Genomic DNA, 16845 nt, shown 5'->3' on the forward strand with positions numbered 1-16845 from the left:
GCTGAATATGTGGAAGTGGGCGCCTCAGAACCAGCTGGTTCATTGTACAGAACCACTTGCTCAAGTCAACACAGCCTGAGTTGTCTATAATCTGCAATATCTTGAGCTCTTAACAGCTTCACCTCCTTAGACTGCTAAATATAGCTGGTGAGCCTTAGCTGGTCTCGTGGTTGAACAGCTCAACCACACACTCCTGTTGGGTCCAACTTCTGGATACGCCGCCCACTTGTCCTGCTCACTGCAACCCATGCACTATGAAAGCCTCTTGAGAAGCTGCCAGGAGGTGTGGATGTCTGCACATTGCAAACTGTTGTGGCAGGAGAGAGAAAAACAAAGGAAATAAGTCACCATTTCAGTAGCAAAGAGAGACATGGGCATCCTCTTTGGAAAACTCAGGTTTTTGAGGAGGAAGCCACTGTGGAGGAAGGATAGCAAGAATAAGACCCACGGGCTGCAGAGGGGTGTCTTCCGCAGCCTGCCCTTCCGGTACGCAGCCTGAAAGCATTTATCGACACTGAAACTGCACAGTGCTGGGTCTTATGAAACTGGCTTCAAAGGCACGTGTCAATGTTAGAGCCTCTCAAGAGCTGGCGAGTCCCAGTGACTGCTGGACACCAGCACCCTGCGGGACTTGGGCTGAGGAGCTTCTCTGCCGGCGACAGTCAGTCACAAGGGTTCTGCAAGGGACTATTTGTGCCTATTAAATAAAAAAAATAGGTGATGACATCTTTTAATTCAAACAGTTGCTTTAATCTTTTTAATTGTATTCTTGTCCCAGGATTGGACTTCTCCTTTTTCGAAGCTGATACAAACAGCTTAGCTACTTCCAAGCTTCTGCCATGGTTCTGTAACCCTCTTAATTGTCCCCAACCCGTTGCTGGGCCAGTGCTCATTATAACTGTGAAGTCACAGCAAAAAAAACCAGCAGAGCATTATCTTTTGTGAGCAGTGGTATTTTAACTCCTTTAATGGCTATTAAGAAAGGGAGGTTTTCTTCCAGGTTTTGGCCCACAGAGATATGAGACTGCTTCTCATTCCAGCTTTCATTTCATTGTGTATCTTCTTTTTTTTAATGTGTACAAGAAAAATCAGTACTCTTCAAAATGCAGCGTGCCTCTTAGGAAAAAGCAACAGCTAAATAAATTACAAAGTGGAACTATTTGTTGACCCAGTTCTGAGGCACTGTTGGTAATCAATACAATGACTTGAAGGTGTTTTGAATGTGCAGGGTAGGGCTCAGAGCCAAAACGCTTAAACTTAGGTGTCCAAATGCTCCCAGACTTTCACTGCCAGAGGGTGCTTGTCACGAATGCAGGTTTGCGAGTCCTGCTGATTATGTCAATTTATTATGAATGAGTGACTTTACACAGTTTGATTTAGTAGCAGTTAGAATTTACTCGTAGCAAATCACCGAATTTGATTATAATGTTTTTGATAACTCGCTACACAAAAGTGGCGGCCTGGAATTCCTGAGATCGTAAAGCCGTTGAAGAGAAAGAGGAATGGCGGGGGGATGCACCACCACAGCGCTCTGACCTCTCTCAGACCTGGTCTGTGTGTTAACTGACTGGGCCACAGTGATGACAGACAAGATTGCAAAGCTTTTTTTGACAAATGCACTTACATAAGCCTCTCTACAGGCTGGCTAGGATGATGCTGTTCCAGGCTTGTTTTGCAAGTTATTCCTACTATTTATCCTGTGAGTGTCATGGCCATGACAAACAGAAATTCTCTCACTGTATGCTTCCAAAATGCCTAATGTTTTTACGCAGACGTGACAGAAGAGTTGTTATCCAAGGCTGATTCTAGGCAAAGCTTTGTATAGTACAGGCCCAGTAACTAGAATGTAGGCTGAACCAGCTAACTATTAACAGTGTTAGTTTTGGTATTATTCACCGCTTCGTAACTGGAAGCTCTGAACAGGTGCCAAACTTGGTGAGACAAGGGGCAGATGAACGAAACCAAATTCTGAAACTCCCCATACGATTTCCATCAGTTCTTACCCCTGCAACTGTTGTACACTGGCAACATAGACATGTACTTCTGTCTAATCCCATTTATTCAAGGTTTTCAAATAGCTAGTCAAATAATTATTACTGAGATATAGGATCTTCTTAAGTATGTGTCATCTTTCTCCTTATGTTAGTCCTATGTTATTTATCTGTCAGTGCCTCACTACAAAACAGGTCTTGACAACACTCATAATAAGTGGACTCATTTCAGGTCACGTACTACTTAGCAGGGTTTATCTGACACTTAATTCATCAGACTAGCACGTGAAGTTAAGTAAGCCAGGGTAGAATTTCTGTCATCTGATGGGATTTAAGTATGCAAAATCCATGTAATGCAGAACAGCAAAGCTGATGTGAATCCAAGCTCCATCCAAGTCATGGGCTGCTCTGTTTTTGGTTTCTAGCTTAGGTGCATTCCTAATTAAATAATGGAAAAACTCTTCGCGCAACAGAATGATGAAAATTGGTCGCTTCCTGTAAGGTAATGTGGTCCATGAGTTTCAATAGCATTTCTTCACGCATTTCTCCTTGGCAATAGGAAACATTCAGGGTAGGGGAAGATTGGTCTTGGATAATGTGTTTGAGGTAGGGTGTGAAAATACAGAAGTGAAGCGAAGACAGTGGGGTGTGTATTAATGAATTTATATTCCCTAAGTTTAGGGATGTGATTTAAAAATAGATAGTGTTCCCGTGTAATACATGACAAGAGGTACTCTGAAGCATCCTTTGGGGATACTCTTAGTCATCTCCCTCCACAGACTGGGGAGGGTAAAGAGATGAGCGTCCTAGTTTAGAGTCATACAGGGAAATCCATCTGATCTCACTTTAAATGGCCAGAAGTCAGAGGGTCAAGGCCAAGCTAGTCACAAGACTCTCCTTATACTCACTGTCTTTGATACCTTTTTTAGCATGTGGTAACTACTACTCTGGCGTTGTCCCTTCCCCCCCCATCGACTGAAAACTGGGAGCTTAGACTGTGGACTAAAATGCTGATAACCTGTTACTAGACAGGCAAAGTTTCTGTGATGATTCCCCCCTGGAGATGATGCCAGAGGAGTGGGGCACAGTAGGTACCCCTGTCTGTCTGCAGCTGCACGTAGCTTTATGACCAGCTCTTGGTAAACAAACCTGCTCATGAATGTGCCATTTGTGAAGGATCTCCTGGCCTTGCACAACACTACTATCTGCCCAGATACCCTTGCAGGAGCTTGTATTCATTATGAACCTCTCCTGGAAATGTAATCCAAGGGTGGACTACGTGCCATGCTGCTACCCTTTATTCCCTGATCAACCAGGTGTTTATACATGCTTCCTAACTTCTTTCAGTATTTCTCAATTCAGTTCAATGTCATTGCAGCTGTAACCTCTCCTGTGCCTAGTTCAACACTTAGCTCTCTTTATTTTACATGCTCTCTATCCTGTACACATTTTAACTTAGTTCCCTAGTTGTATTTATAATAGATACTGGCCTCTTTCAAATATAACTATGTGAGGGTTGACCATTTCTCTTATTTTTGATATTTCCAGATCAAGTCCAGGGTAAAATCCTATATTTTAGGTCTCAAGAAGCGTCCGTGGACAATATTTGGAATTTGCATGAGTGGCGTCCTTTCCACCATTTCTGTAACAATGGTGATCTCCACCATCATGTACTGGAAAAGTGTGAAAAGATCCAGGCTCCACCCGCAGGGCAAAATCCGCAAAATTATACGGGGACCTCCGAGACGCACAGTGTGCTGAGCTGCAAAGTGAACTGGCCATTCATTTGTCCTTAATATGCCATATGTAGCTTATGTTACTGCTTATTTCTTTTATTTCTAAAAACAAAGCTCTTTAGTTCTACTCATTCCCCTACCTCAAAGAGTTTTGTTATGTCTGTAAAAGAGTACTTGAAAACAATGCAGCACATACCTGCTAACTACTCATTTGTACACTGTAATTTTATAAAGTGAACTTTTCTCATAGTCTTTTTAATGCCATGCTCAGTAATAGTCCTATAAACTGTATCACCTGCAACTGTTTTTGAAAGATCACTTTCTACTCATAAACTTCTGTTTGGGTTCAACACTATTATTCCTAGGAAATGAACTCTGAAATGTGGTACAACAATACAGCTGCAGATCCTGGAGCCAATTATTTTCTCGCTCAGTTCTTGCAAGTTAAACAAACACTATGGTGACACGCAGGAATCCGTCCTAATTTGGCAGTAATACTCCTGTCAGCTTTTGTGTTTGACAGTCATCCATCTCACAATATTGTAATGCTTGCCCAGTCTCCTGCTCCATCTAAATTCTCCAAACCTGGACTGGCTCTTTGACTCTCATTTTTTTTAGAGACAACTTCCATTAGTCAGCCCTGCCTGTTACATATTTTGGACAAATGAAATTTCTGGGTCGCTGTCTGTCCCACAGAGTAAGTCATGTGTTTTCTTTGTACTCTTTTACAGACTCTCCACAAAGGGCCTATGGCCGCCTTTTTGATGCAAACTAAAGATAACCCCATGAAAGCCTTAGGAGTGCTAGCTGGTGTCATGGGCATAATGGTGCTGATAACTATCATGATCTCTACTGCCATGTTCTGGCGCAATAAGCGGTCCAACAAAATCATGCCGGTAAGAAGGATCATAAAAAAGAGACAGACCCCACAGTCCCGGACAGTCAGGATGGAGTGGCTGAAGTTGAAGAGGCCCAGCAATGCTGCAGAGAAGTTTGTTGTTGAAGATGACGCCAAGAGCCTACAGAATGAGAACAGCAACAACAACATCCAGGTTGCACCTGTGCCGCCGACCGCCCCCTCGCCCCCGCCGCCTCCCGCCCTGGCTCCCGGAGGGGACACGCTGGGGTGGCGAGTGCCAACCGTGTCCGGCTCCCTCACTCCCAAGTTTATAAACAAGCAGCTGAAGAAGAAAGGTCATAGTAGCGCCCACAACGCCCTCGTGTCAGAGCTCAAAATGAAGTTTGAGAAGAGGAATGCAGCTATCGGTGAGCCCCACATCTAGGGTCTCTTGGCAGCCACCAGAAACTGCAGACTGTGGCTGTGCGTGGATGTATTTATGTGCTGTGGTCTTCCCCGTGTCTGTCAGCACCCTGTGAACTGAGAGCAGCTTCTCACTGTGATAGCCACCCCTCACCTTCTGCAAGTATTACGTGCTACAGAGTCACCCCACCCATAGCAAACGCTGCCGTCCGTGTCCAGTTGCGACTGCAGTTCCTTCAGCTTGCGTCCCAGTGCTGGTCCCTCCCTGCAGCTGTCTGGCCAGGGTGCTGAGCAACCTTGCACCAGCCACGGTCTCCCCAAGTAAACGGGGATTCAGGTTGCCCCCATTTTGGAGGTCCCTACCCAGAGCCCTGGTTTTCAAACAAGACGCTCTGCAGCCAAAGCACTGGAGGATGCCACTTCTGACCCGGTCTGGCAGGTGGGGTTGAGGTGTCCAAAAACCCATCATTTCAAATCTCAGACCCACTTCTAAAGATGCTGGCTGGGCTGTGGCACCAGCGCTGAGTCCGTGTGCAGGTCTCGTACAGCAGCGACGCTGCGCGCTGCAAGAGGGCAGCGCGTAGCTGGTACCTGCTGTCCTAGGTGGTACCTCCTGTCCTCAGGGCACGACGCGCTTTGCAACAGCTGGCAGAGCAATGTGCTCATGGCCTGAGTACCTTCATTCCCAAAAGGTAAGCGGGCAGGCTTGGAGAAATTCTTCATTTTCCTGCAGCTTATGCTGGGTTCTGCCAGAGTACATTGACATGATGCTGTGCTTCGCTTCTGCCCTCGACTTGCCAGCTAATCCGGGGACAGGAGGGCCACCTCAGCCTTCCCTAGACCAGCTGGGGCAAGATTCAAGCGCAGAAGTTCAGTAGCAGCGCTCGATACTGCCTCCTCCTGACACCGCATCCCCTAATGAGGGGCAGGCCAGCAGGAGAAAGCCATCATTAAAGCAGCAGGGAAGACAAGGTAAAACCGAGAGAAAAATGATAAGTGAAGAATATAGACAAGTGCTGGGGAGTCACGTATGTCGGTCAGGGAAGCGTCTAGAAAGATCATTTGGTTTTGTACACTGCTAGCAGGAGGTGTCGGGGAATGTATTTCCTCACCTCTCCTGGCTTGCTCCAGGGACTGGTGAGTGCAAAAGGAGGTTTCCATAAAATATTCTGGTTTGTCCTATCAGTATTTTTGAGTAAATTATGCACCAGTTAACAGGGCGGCGGGGGGAGAGGAGGGTTGGGGGGCAGCTGACACTACTGAAGGCAGAGCACTTTTTTCACTGGATCTACCCTACGGTTTCTCCCTCATGTTTGTTTCCGAGGAGATGTTTTTCAGCTGGGCCTGGCTGTTTCCCATCCCTTGGGGAGAAGGCCGTGTGCGCCAGGCTGGCCGGGGAGCAGCACCCTGCACCCTCTCCTGAGCCCTGGCCCCGCAGGGCAGCTGTGCTGTCATGGATCGGCACCGTGAACATCAAGATGGGGAGCAAGCCCTACAGGACAGGACACTGTGTTAATTCAGGGGGGTCATGAGGCTCCTCCAGCTGTCATTTCAGCTGGACCAGCAGGCCTGGCCCTCGGGGGCTCTTCCCTCACCCCACTAGCTGGTCTGATCCCCTTTGTTTGCAGCAGGACTTCATCAGCTTAGGGGATAGTTGGGTGAATGAGAAGTTACCCACTTAAGGGAAGAATCTTGTGGTTTTTAACTTCAGTTCAATCCACCTAGAAGCTGGGTGGTGACCATGGCTCATGTCACCTGCGGGCTGAGCCAGGAGCCGTAGCCGAGAGGTTGCAGCAGGGTCGAGGTGCAGCAGGGTGCTGCTCCCAGAGCCTCTCCTGCCGCGTCTCGTTTCCTCCACTGGTTTCTTGCTTACCCTCCTCCCAGGGCTGTGTGGCCTGAGGCCCAGGCGCTCGCCTTCTCCTCCTCCTCGTCCTCCGGCCGCGAGCCGGTTGGGGGGGAGGGGAAGCGCAGCCCCCAGCTCCACTCCCAGTTCCCGGCGCGAGCACGCGCCTTCTGCTCGTTGTGTCTCCACCAGGTTCTGCAACGTGTCCTGCGGTACCAAAAGTTTGTGATTTATTCCCTGTACTACTGTTTTCCCAATGTTGTGTTGAAGCCAGTATTCAGTGTTCATTCTCCAATGAGGAAAGCCTATAAAGACCATTCAATTAAGCAAGATTTAACAGGAATTATAGGCTTATAGTCTTAAAGATTATATTTAAGAGGGAATAAAGATGTTTTGTTACTTTGTTGTGAGACTTTTTTCCAGTTACTCTGTATTTCAACTTCAGGATTTTTTTTTTTAATAAATAAAAACCTGTGAAAGGTGCTTCTGTGCATGGTGTGCTTCTGCTGGCAACGATGCCTTGTCATTGCTTGTTACGAGACCGCACGGGCACGAGCAGGCAGGCATTTTTCCAGGATGACCGAATGGCCCCTTTTGCGGGCTGCGAGTCAGGAGAGGGGCCGTGTGGTTTTTGGGCCACGGCAGCCTGGAAGGAGAGGAGGCGAGAAGCGGGATGCCGTGGGGCGTGGGGGTCGGGCAGGGGCACGGACGAGCGCCTGGCCGAGCACCCGTTGTGCTCTGCAGCCCACTGCGGCACGGCCCCGGGGACAGGCAGGCTCTTCGTGAGGCGGATGGTTTAGTTTGATGCCAACGCTCGCTGGGTACACGATTTATTATGGACTTTCTACGCATGGTGATGGGATGTTTCTTTGCAATTTGTAACTGTAAAAGCATAGAAATGAAGCGGAAGACATCTGCGTATTCTGAAAATCCGTCGTGTTTATTACTCTGATGCTAAAAGACTGACAAGACGAGGAAGTCCCTTGACGTGTAACACCCAGAGTCAGCACTGACCAAACGGGTCTCTGTCCGAAAGCCGTGCAGTAAGATACAGCAGGAGGTGCTGGGGGAGGAAATGTGGGGCCTGAGGAGAAACAGCGCGGAAAACACACAGCAAAAAACAAAATACAACTAGAAAGCCAAACTGTCACATAGTGAAGCTCACATTAGGCTTTATCGCTGCTTGCAGCTGAGGTTTCTACTCTAGTTTTTTTTCTTTTTGAGGCAGTCTGTAACAACACATATGACAAGGGCTGCAAGTCTATTGGCCACGTGCTTTGGTTGTGCTGGAAAGCACGAGGCCAAAAAAAGAAAAAAAATAAGTCACATGTCCTCAGACCCACCAAGAAACAAAGCGTGAGCTGCTGCAGGAGTGGGGGCCTTTTACATGCATATTTGGGGGGGGGGTTGCCTCTAGAAAGGGGGGGGGTTGCCTCTAGAAAGGAGGCGAGCTTTGGTTTCAAAGCAGCAGGATGGGCAGGAGGCCTCTCTGCCCCCAGCCGCTTGTCCCGCTGGCCGCATTCCGGCCAAGCGTCCCCATTGCCACCCCGCAGCCGCAGCGCCGTCCGGGACAAAGGGGACAAGCGGCGGGGAGGGCAGAAGGGGAACCAGCGGCTGAGTGGTGGCCTGCAGAAGACAAACTGTTCATTTTTCACCAGCTCTTGTTCCTAACTTTAAAAAGAGTATTTTAATGCTACACTTGTGTAGCAACAGGTGTTGGGGGGGGGGGGGTGTTAGTATGTTTGTGTTAGAGAGTGCGTGCACGCACATATGTGTGTTAGCTGGTGTTACTGTGAAACTAAAATGGTCCTCTAAGATATGTCTGGACACAAGTAAAAGGCCCTCCCCTTCTCCCTAGTACAAAAAAAACCCCTTCAAACCAAAACAACTCAAAAACTCCAGCACCCCATGCTGCAGCTACGTTACGCTGGTGTCAGTAAGCACTCACACTCTTCATGTTCGTGGTACAACCCAGGCTGGGAACCTCTTAGGGCTGTGTAAACCTGAAGGAGTAGTAAGAAAAGAACAAACCAACCAACCAAATAACACCCCACCCCCCCCCAAAAAAAGCCTGCACCCAACATTTCCGATCCAAAAAAAAAAAAAAAAAAAACAAAACCCCAAACATCTTTTTCTCCAAGTGAAACAAAACAGCTGCCGGGTTGACCCAGTCTTCCCCCCCACTTTTTGTTGCTGGCTCTGACCACAGCGCTGCCCTGTCCTGTTTCCATGAGGCAGCACACAGGAGAAGCCCGCACCCCGCCCAGGGCCGGGTAAAAGAGATAAAGAGATAAAGACACGGCTGTGCAAGTGAGCAGGTGGAGACCTTTGGCCTTTTGCCACATGTATTGCTATTGGGTTTGGGGTTTTTTTTTAATTAATGCTTGTTTTCTTCTGTGTTTTTGTGCGTTGCTCTGTGACAGTGCTGCGGAGGCAGCCCGGGGGAGTGCGGGGGTGCAGCCACATGCCCCAGGCACCCCCATTCCCAGGGCTTCCCAAGCCTGCTGTGAATCCCAGTCGTGTGCCCCACTGTGCCCCGAGTCCTTGCAGCACGGAGCCTTCCCTGCATGGTCCTTGAAGAAAACCGGCGCGTGCCGTGGCGCAAGGTCCCCTGCACAAGATGCCGCCGTGGCCGCGTTGGCGGGGTGGGCGGGGAACGGGCTAGTAGAGGTCGGCGCTGTTCCTGTGGGGCGGCCGACTCTTGCCAGGCTCCTCGCGGGCCGGGGGCCGCCGAGAGCCGTGGCCGCCCTCGGGGCGGCAGAGCCCGTCCTCGCTGCCGGCGGGCAGGCTGTCCAGCGTGCTCTCCTTGCTGCCGGCGGCCTCTGCCTGGCCCCCGCGGCGGCGGCGGGGCCAGGCACCGGGGCAGCGGGCCAGGCAGCCGGGGCGAGCCTCGGCGGTGCAGGCATACATGCCGGCGGGCACGGCCAGCACCATGGCGCAGACGATGACGATGATGTGGATGAGCTTCTCGCGCTGCTCCAGCTGGCTGATGTCGCTGCCTGTGACGAAGACGACGCACTGGCCCTTGCGGGGCGCCTGGTTGCGCACGGCCACGCAGACCTCGTACTTGGTGGCCGGCAGCAGGTCGGTCACCGAGTAGGTGTTGATGCCGGGGCCGATGTAGATGGCATCTTTCTGGGCGGCGTCGTAGCGGCCCACCAGGAGGGTGTACCAGGTCTCGCCCGGCTCCGCCGCCGCCGCCGTCGCCGCAAACCACTCCAGGGTGATGCCGTAGACTGTCTGCTTGGCGATGCGCACTTCTACATGGGCGCCGGGCTCAGCATGGGCAACGGGGGCCCAGCCCGGGGGGGTGGTGGATGCCCACGGGGCGCCCACGCGGAGGGTGATGGCCACCGAGTTGTTGCCCAAGAAGTTGGCGGCCGTGCAGGTGTAGTTGCCGGCGTCCGCTGGCCGTGCGGCCGGGATCAGCAGCTCTGAGCGGACGGTCTCCTCGCTGATGGGCTCGGTGGACACTGCGGGCAGAGGGGGGGTTGTGTCAGCAGGCGGGGCCCCCGTGCCCGTGCAGGGAGCCACCATGCCCTTGGGGCAGCCCAAGGTGTGGGACTGGGGCCAGGCAGGACCTGCCCTGCCCAGGGAAAGAGGAAGAGGGGCACGGGAATGCGCTGAGCCCCACAGAGCTCGTCAGCGAAGCGTTATCCAGGCCGAAAGGCAATAAACACAGCGGGACACCCGTGCACAGGAGACAGGGCCTGTGTCCGCCCGGCATCAGCGGCTGGGGAGGTGGCTGCAGGCAGCAGCCAAGCCACCGTGTGCCAGCTGCCATCGGCGTGCTCAGGCCAGGGAGAGCCACTGAGGGGCAGGAGGCACAGCTGCACTTTGGACACACGCTCCGTCCTGTGTTAGCATTGAATACAGAAAAATGTCCATCGCAAAGTGCTCGGCGCAAAAAGAGCTGTGTGGAGCCAGGAAGTGTTGGGCTGGAAGTGAGATGCAGCTTTAAGAACAGTGTGAAATACCCTGTTGTCACCCAAATAAGGGTGCGAGGCTGAGTTTGGGAAAAGCCTGTATGTAATTAATGCAGCATGTGCTTGTGGAAAGATGCACAAGTGCTGCTACAATGCTGGAATTGGCAAAGAGCAGTCCAGGATTAAGGGCTAATGCTATCTTATTTAGCTAGCTGGCTTATTAGGAACACACATAACCTGTGTGGTGTCCATATGCATTACTAGCTTACCTGATGAAAATAGCAACTCGTCCTATTGAAGGCTCTTAGCAAAAAATAAATGTGAGGGCGGGCATGTAAGACCTGTGCTGGAAGAGGAAAAGACCTCATATTACAAGGCCTTCAATAAAGAATATAAATAAGCAAGGGTTATGGAGAACGACAGCCTCTGTTTTGATTGTAGAACATGAATGGATGCAGACAGGCAACAGGGCTGCAGGGTTTTGTGGTTTGTGTGGGTATTTCTTGAGAAAACATATGGGAATAGTATGGAAACATACAAGTGTGTGTGCATGCACCTACAAACACACACGCGTGCACATACAAATATAATTATATAAAACATGCATATATGTACATGTAGTATATAATATATAGTGTAAACATATATGCATGTCTAGGTAACTATGTATTTACTACGTATTTATGAGTGATGTATTATTAATAGTTCTTACATCATGTGTCATGATGGAAGAGCTACTACTAAAAATCCACACATAAAATAATTGTGTAAAAATGAGGCTGTGCTCTTTCATCTTTGGCTGATACCCTGCACAAAGCAGCTCTTCTCATGATGGTCAGATGTGCTTAGACACGTAGGATGATTAAGATTATTTGGATTATTGCCACCACAATAACTGTGATGCTCTAAAGGGCCTGAGAGCTGGTGTGGTGACTCTGATGGCCTGAAGAGCTACATAAGTAGAATAGCAGAACATAAATTTTTAATGGAGAAAAAAAAAAAAAAAAAGAACTTACCATTAAATGCCCTTAAAAGCTTGAGTGAATAGGTCCACCAGACAGCTGGGGAAGGGCTGGCTTGCACAAAGCAGGTCAGGGTGACGTTCAGCCCCACTGGGACCGTCAGGTTCGTGTCAAGGGCTGAGGTCAGGGGCTTCATGCAGCTGTTGAGCTCCACTTCATGAAAAAACTTCCCTGCCCTGAATTTCGGGCTTGAGCAAGTTAAATAGGAATTCATCAGAATAATAGGTGGGCCGACTGACTTGATAAACTGGACAAATCCCCGCAGGCGACAGTCGCAAATCCAGGGATTGTCATGAAGGGCCAGGACAGCGTTGGCAATAGCTTCTATCTGCCCCTCCGCCCTCTGGCTTCTCTGGTAGACAGGCCAGCTGTAGAAGACATCCCTGGATATGACAGTAAGCTGATTTGAGGATAGATCTAAATAGGTCAGGTTGGGCAGATAGCGGAGCGCGTGTTCTGGAAGGACATCCAGCCGGTTGTGCTTCAGGTCCAGGATTTTCAGAGCTGGGGTGTCTTGAAATGCTGTCCATGGCACCGAACTTAATTTGTTTCCTTGCAAGCGCAGTTCCTTCAGAGCCGGCAGGTATTCCAGGCTCTTGATGTGCATCACTGTGATGTTGTTAAAATTGAGCCAGAGATACTCCAAGGCACTAACATTCTCAAAAGACCCACGAGGCAATTCTGTTAGGTGAGAATTTTCTATTCTAATTTTCCGGATGTCCTGCGGGATGTTTGCAGGAATCTGCCTCAGCAGTGCAGACATGCAGAGCAAACTCCTAAGGAGGAAACCAGAAAATTCTCCAGGTCATGCACCACGTTCATGGCTAACAAACCACTTCCCTATACAGGTGTACAAGTACTTGAATAATTATAAGGTACTGTACACATGGCATGCATAAGCCATACATCCATCCTTCAGTTTGGTTTTACACCCATTTTCCCACAAAGACTACAAATAAGTCATAAAAAGTGCTACATACGCAACTACATATCTTGGGGAAATAAGAGAAATCTGATTCTATGCTCAAGCTAGTACTGTTCAAGAATTAAAGGAGTTATATCATGCGGTCAGCTGCTTGGTTTTGGTGCTCACAACATCAGCAAATATATATTGGGAATCTCCAAGCTGCTTTGCTGGTGCTACAACTAGGGTAAGTAGCGTTCTTACCTTCCAAAGCTGTCTTGAGAACAAGAGCATCCTGTGACACAAGACAAAACAGATGGGTTTATCTTGTGGAAGGCCAGAAGAAGAAGAAAAATATGACAAATAGGGTCCATATTCTCCTTTAAGAAAGCACTGTGCAGGGTTTGCACCAAACATGCCAACAGCCTCCAGGAAGCAAATCCTATTATTAGCTGTAATCTTCCTTGACGCAGAGATAAATCCTGCTGGGGACCCGACCCTAAAGAAGACATGTAGTGTAGTTCATAGCCTGCGCCGAAGTGCTAAAAATCACCCCTGGGACCACTCCTGGCATTTATTATTTAGCTGCGGGGATTCTTACAGCCAAAACCACTTGTGTTCCCAAGCCCTTAGAAGTACTTAACCAGGCCTGTTTACTTTTTTTTTAATTTTAATTTCAAGGGGGTCTGTCTCAGTCTCTTAGATTTTAATGGCATTTACTAAGGCAGAAAACCACAGTAAGGGCCAGACTTCACAGCTGTAATGTGTCGGTGCATAGTGCCATACGGCACAGTCCATCAGGCCCCAAAACCTGCCCACAGCTCTGTGCAGGGTATACTCTTGCACATGGTGAGCATGAAACCTGCTCCCCAAACTTAGTTGTTCTGTCACAGAAATTGAAGTATGGTGCTATTTTTCCTCTGCAACAACTTTTCCACGCACTATCTCCAGTCTTACACATTGGTAATGAAAACAGCAGTAGCCGGTCTTTGGGCTTCTCTGAGAAAAGAGTATCTTGGAAGTTAATCTGTATTGTATAAAATGTCAGTGCTATTCGCTGGCTTCCCCATAAGACACATGCCAATTGCATTTCAGTCACCTTGAAAAATTCAGTTTAAATAATTCTATGAGAAGGGATTTGAAGTAACTGAATTTATTTATCTTTTTAAAATCCGAAATAGCAGGTTTTGGTTATAATTTCCAAGCAGCGCTGCGTTCTCCTGGGGCCATCTAGTGTGTATGGGCTTCATTACAGCCCGTGGAAGCCGCCGGAGAAGGGCTTAGCCTCACTGCCAGTACGTGTGTGAAGCTGGGTCACAAATCAAGATTAGCCTGAACCTACTTAACCTCTAACCTACGGGACCGGGATAGAAAAATATTTATAGTGTGACGGCTTAGACCTATATGTGGCTGTCAGGGTGTGTGCAATAGCGTAGCCGCAGTAAGCCTACAGAAGACGTAGGCTTGATTCTGCAGCTTTTAAATCAACAGGTGCTTTGATTTCAAGGTGAAGCAGCAAAATGAACTGGTGGGGAAACCCCTGGGGACTGTTGCAGCACTTTGTGATTGCCTCCTGTGTACAAGCAGCGGGCCACCAAGTAGTGGGCCTGTTGGGCTGCTGTTGCTCACTATGCCCAGTATCTGACCACGAGCATAGGGGATTTTTTTTTTTTAAAAAAAAAAACTGAAATGTTTCATATTTGCCCATGGTGCAGTACTTGATATTTCAACAGCTGCCCTACATTTTAACATGTCAGTAAGCCATGAGTGAAGGAGAAAGGCTGCTGGTCTGTAGCACAGCAGATGCAGCAGCTGTAAATTCCCCACCTGACTGTGGTGGCTGCTGGGGACGTTTCTTGGTGAAGCTGTTGCTGTTGCAATGAGGGTGGGACCAGCACAACCCTGCGAGCTGAGGCAGACACTCCTTATGCCCTTTCAGTGAAGCTTAAGCAGCACAGGGGACACCGGTCAGCGGGGCTGGCTGCCTAAAGAGGGAGTGCTGCAGGAGCAACCCTGGCAGCTGCAATGGGAGGCTGTGTCCTTCCCTGTCACCCCTCAGCTGCTGAAGCAGAGGGCCTCAGGGACCCCGTGCCCACCCTGCATTGGCCTTGGAGAGACAAATGCCACACTCACCAGTGCCTTTGGGCCTCTTCTGTAGTCTGCCATGGAAAGATTCCCTAATAAAACAATATTATTATAGTAATTATTATTTTATAATAATAATTTTACACTTTATTATAATGCTTGCTATTATTGCTTGGTAATAACAGTAGTAAACAACATACAACACAGTTAGAAAATAGCTGGGAGTCAGGAGCAAACCTGGGGTTTGCCCATGTGTGAGCTGCAGGGTCTGGGAGAGACAAGCTTTCAGCAGAGGCAGAAGGGAATGTCTTGATGGTGTTCAGCATTAGAGGTGATGGGAGAAATGGCTGAAGTCCACCCAGGTCATTGGCTTGTCTGCAATAAAGAATTGCAGTTGTTTTCTTTCTCCCACATGAGCTCTGCCCCCAGTCCCACCTGTCTTCTGCAAGGCTGCAAAGTGGCCTTTCAAAGAGTGGTGTCAGTACCATGGGCCAATGCTCCAGCTGTTTTTAGGCTGATATTTATTTGCTGCTTGAGAGGCCATTTCTCTAAAAATTCCCAAACCCCAAGTGTAGTCAGAAGGTTCAGTATTAACCTGAGAAACTAGTGGTGAATTACTTATCAAAATCAGATTAATTAGTGGGTAGAGAATCTACCCACTCTCTAGGGTGGAGAGAGGCAGGGAAAGAAAAGAAACGGGGAAAAAAGTAAAGGGTTTTTTTTTTTTAAAAAAAAAGGTCCCCTAAACAGGGTTAGCCACAGCACAGCCATTATGTTTATGTTCCCTACTGGAGTGGGATTTTGTTGCCTTTTTAATTCAGCCCAGTTTATGCCTGCCTGTAAATTTAATGGCCACTTTTTGTGACAGCAGATGTCCACTCAGTTCAGCTGCTCTTTAATGTCATGTGGCATCCTGGCCAAAGCCAAAATGCAGAACAAGCTGTCTAAAACCCAAGCTGTCAAAATAAATCTCCATAGAGACATTGTCTGCTAATCTATGGGAAGTGGAGTTTAAGAGACTGCGCTGATTGCCAAAGCAAACGCCAAAATGACGCCCATTGCGTGCGCCCAGCAATGGCAAGGGAGTCAAACTCCATCTTGAAATGACGGGCACACACAGATCTGTAGGAAATCAAGTCCAGGCTGATGCTTTACAATGACAGTCCCTCTGCCAGGGCTATCAGCGTTAGAAATCCCTGCTGGGGAGGACATACGAGGTGAAGGCTGCAGTTGGGTATTTTGGATGCGATGCATGTAACGCCAAATGGTACAGGCTTGAAAAAGCAGCTTTGAAAAAGAGGCGGGTGACATGAAAAGAGGTAAATAAGACTTTTCCTTCACAAGCCTTCAGCCAGAACAGCAGCTGTACAAACTTGCCAGCAGCTGTACAAACTTGCCAGTCTTTCCCCAATTTGTTTGAGTAACCCAACACCCCTGGCAGGGTCCCCTGGGGCACGGCAGCTCCAGCTCCACCGCAGCAAGTCCCACAGAGAGCTGGCAAAGGGGCACCACCCGCCCCCTTACACCCTCCAGAGGAAAGGGAAGGCTTCATCTCTTGCTCAGGGCACCTCAGGGCAGGAGCAGAGTCCATCTCCAATACCGAAACAGGAGCCAAGGGCCAACACGCTCCTGTGGGGTGCAACTACAGTCGCAGCAGCCCCACATCACCGCCAGCAGCCCCCGGCCCTTGGGAAGCGTGGGCACTGCTCCAAGGCTCGCTGCCACCTCGGAGAAGGTCCTGCTCCTGCTCTCTGGGGTGTACACACTTCTTCCTCATCAGTTTGAACCTTTGCTGGCAATTGCTAAATGCTTTCTTTTTAATTTTGATTAACAGGAAAGTAAAATGGGGGGCAATTCTTTTGCTCTTTTTTGGGCAACAATTTGCATCTCCTGTTCGTGGACTTGAAAGCTGGTGAAGCGCCACTAAGCCACAGTACTGTAGCACTGACTATTGAGTAAATACATCCCAAACCTTTTCAGACAGTCCCAGAACACTCTGACATTGGGGGACTTTGATGTCACCTTTGTCAGGAGCTTTTTAACCTTCAGATTTTATTTTACCATTGGAATGCTTTCA

The 16845-nt window shown here is 48.9% G+C and overlaps 2 protein-coding genes across 2 annotated transcripts in view; one reads left to right on the plus strand and one right to left on the minus strand.

The window, feature by feature from the left end:
• The window catches only part of CDHR1 (cadherin related family member 1), a 49466-nt gene extending 44345 nt beyond the window's left edge, over window positions 1-5121 (plus strand). Inside the window, exon 17 of the mRNA XM_075717995.1 lies at window positions 4459-5121. Coding sequence (XP_075574110.1) covers window positions 4459-5010 — 552 coding nt within the window. The 3' untranslated portion in view covers window positions 5011-5121. The remainder of the gene's footprint in view (window positions 1-4458) is intronic.
• A 4371-nt stretch (window positions 5122-9492) lies between these two features.
• Window positions 9493-13057, minus strand: LRIT2 (leucine rich repeat, Ig-like and transmembrane domains 2). The gene is made up of 3 exons (XM_075717952.1): window positions 12948-13057; window positions 11774-12555; window positions 9493-10304 (listed from the first exon to the last, which is right to left on the minus strand). The coding sequence occupies exons 1-3, from the start codon at window positions 13055-13057 to the stop codon at window positions 9493-9495; spliced, it is 1704 nt and encodes a 567-aa protein (XP_075574067.1).
• Window positions 13058-16845: the final 3788 nt, after the last annotated feature.

Source organism: Pelecanus crispus, chromosome 10 (genome assembly GCF_030463565.1).
Source record: "Pelecanus crispus isolate bPelCri1 chromosome 10, bPelCri1.pri, whole genome shotgun sequence".
Lineage (NCBI taxonomy): Eukaryota > Metazoa > Chordata > Aves > Pelecaniformes > Pelecanidae > Pelecanus > Pelecanus crispus.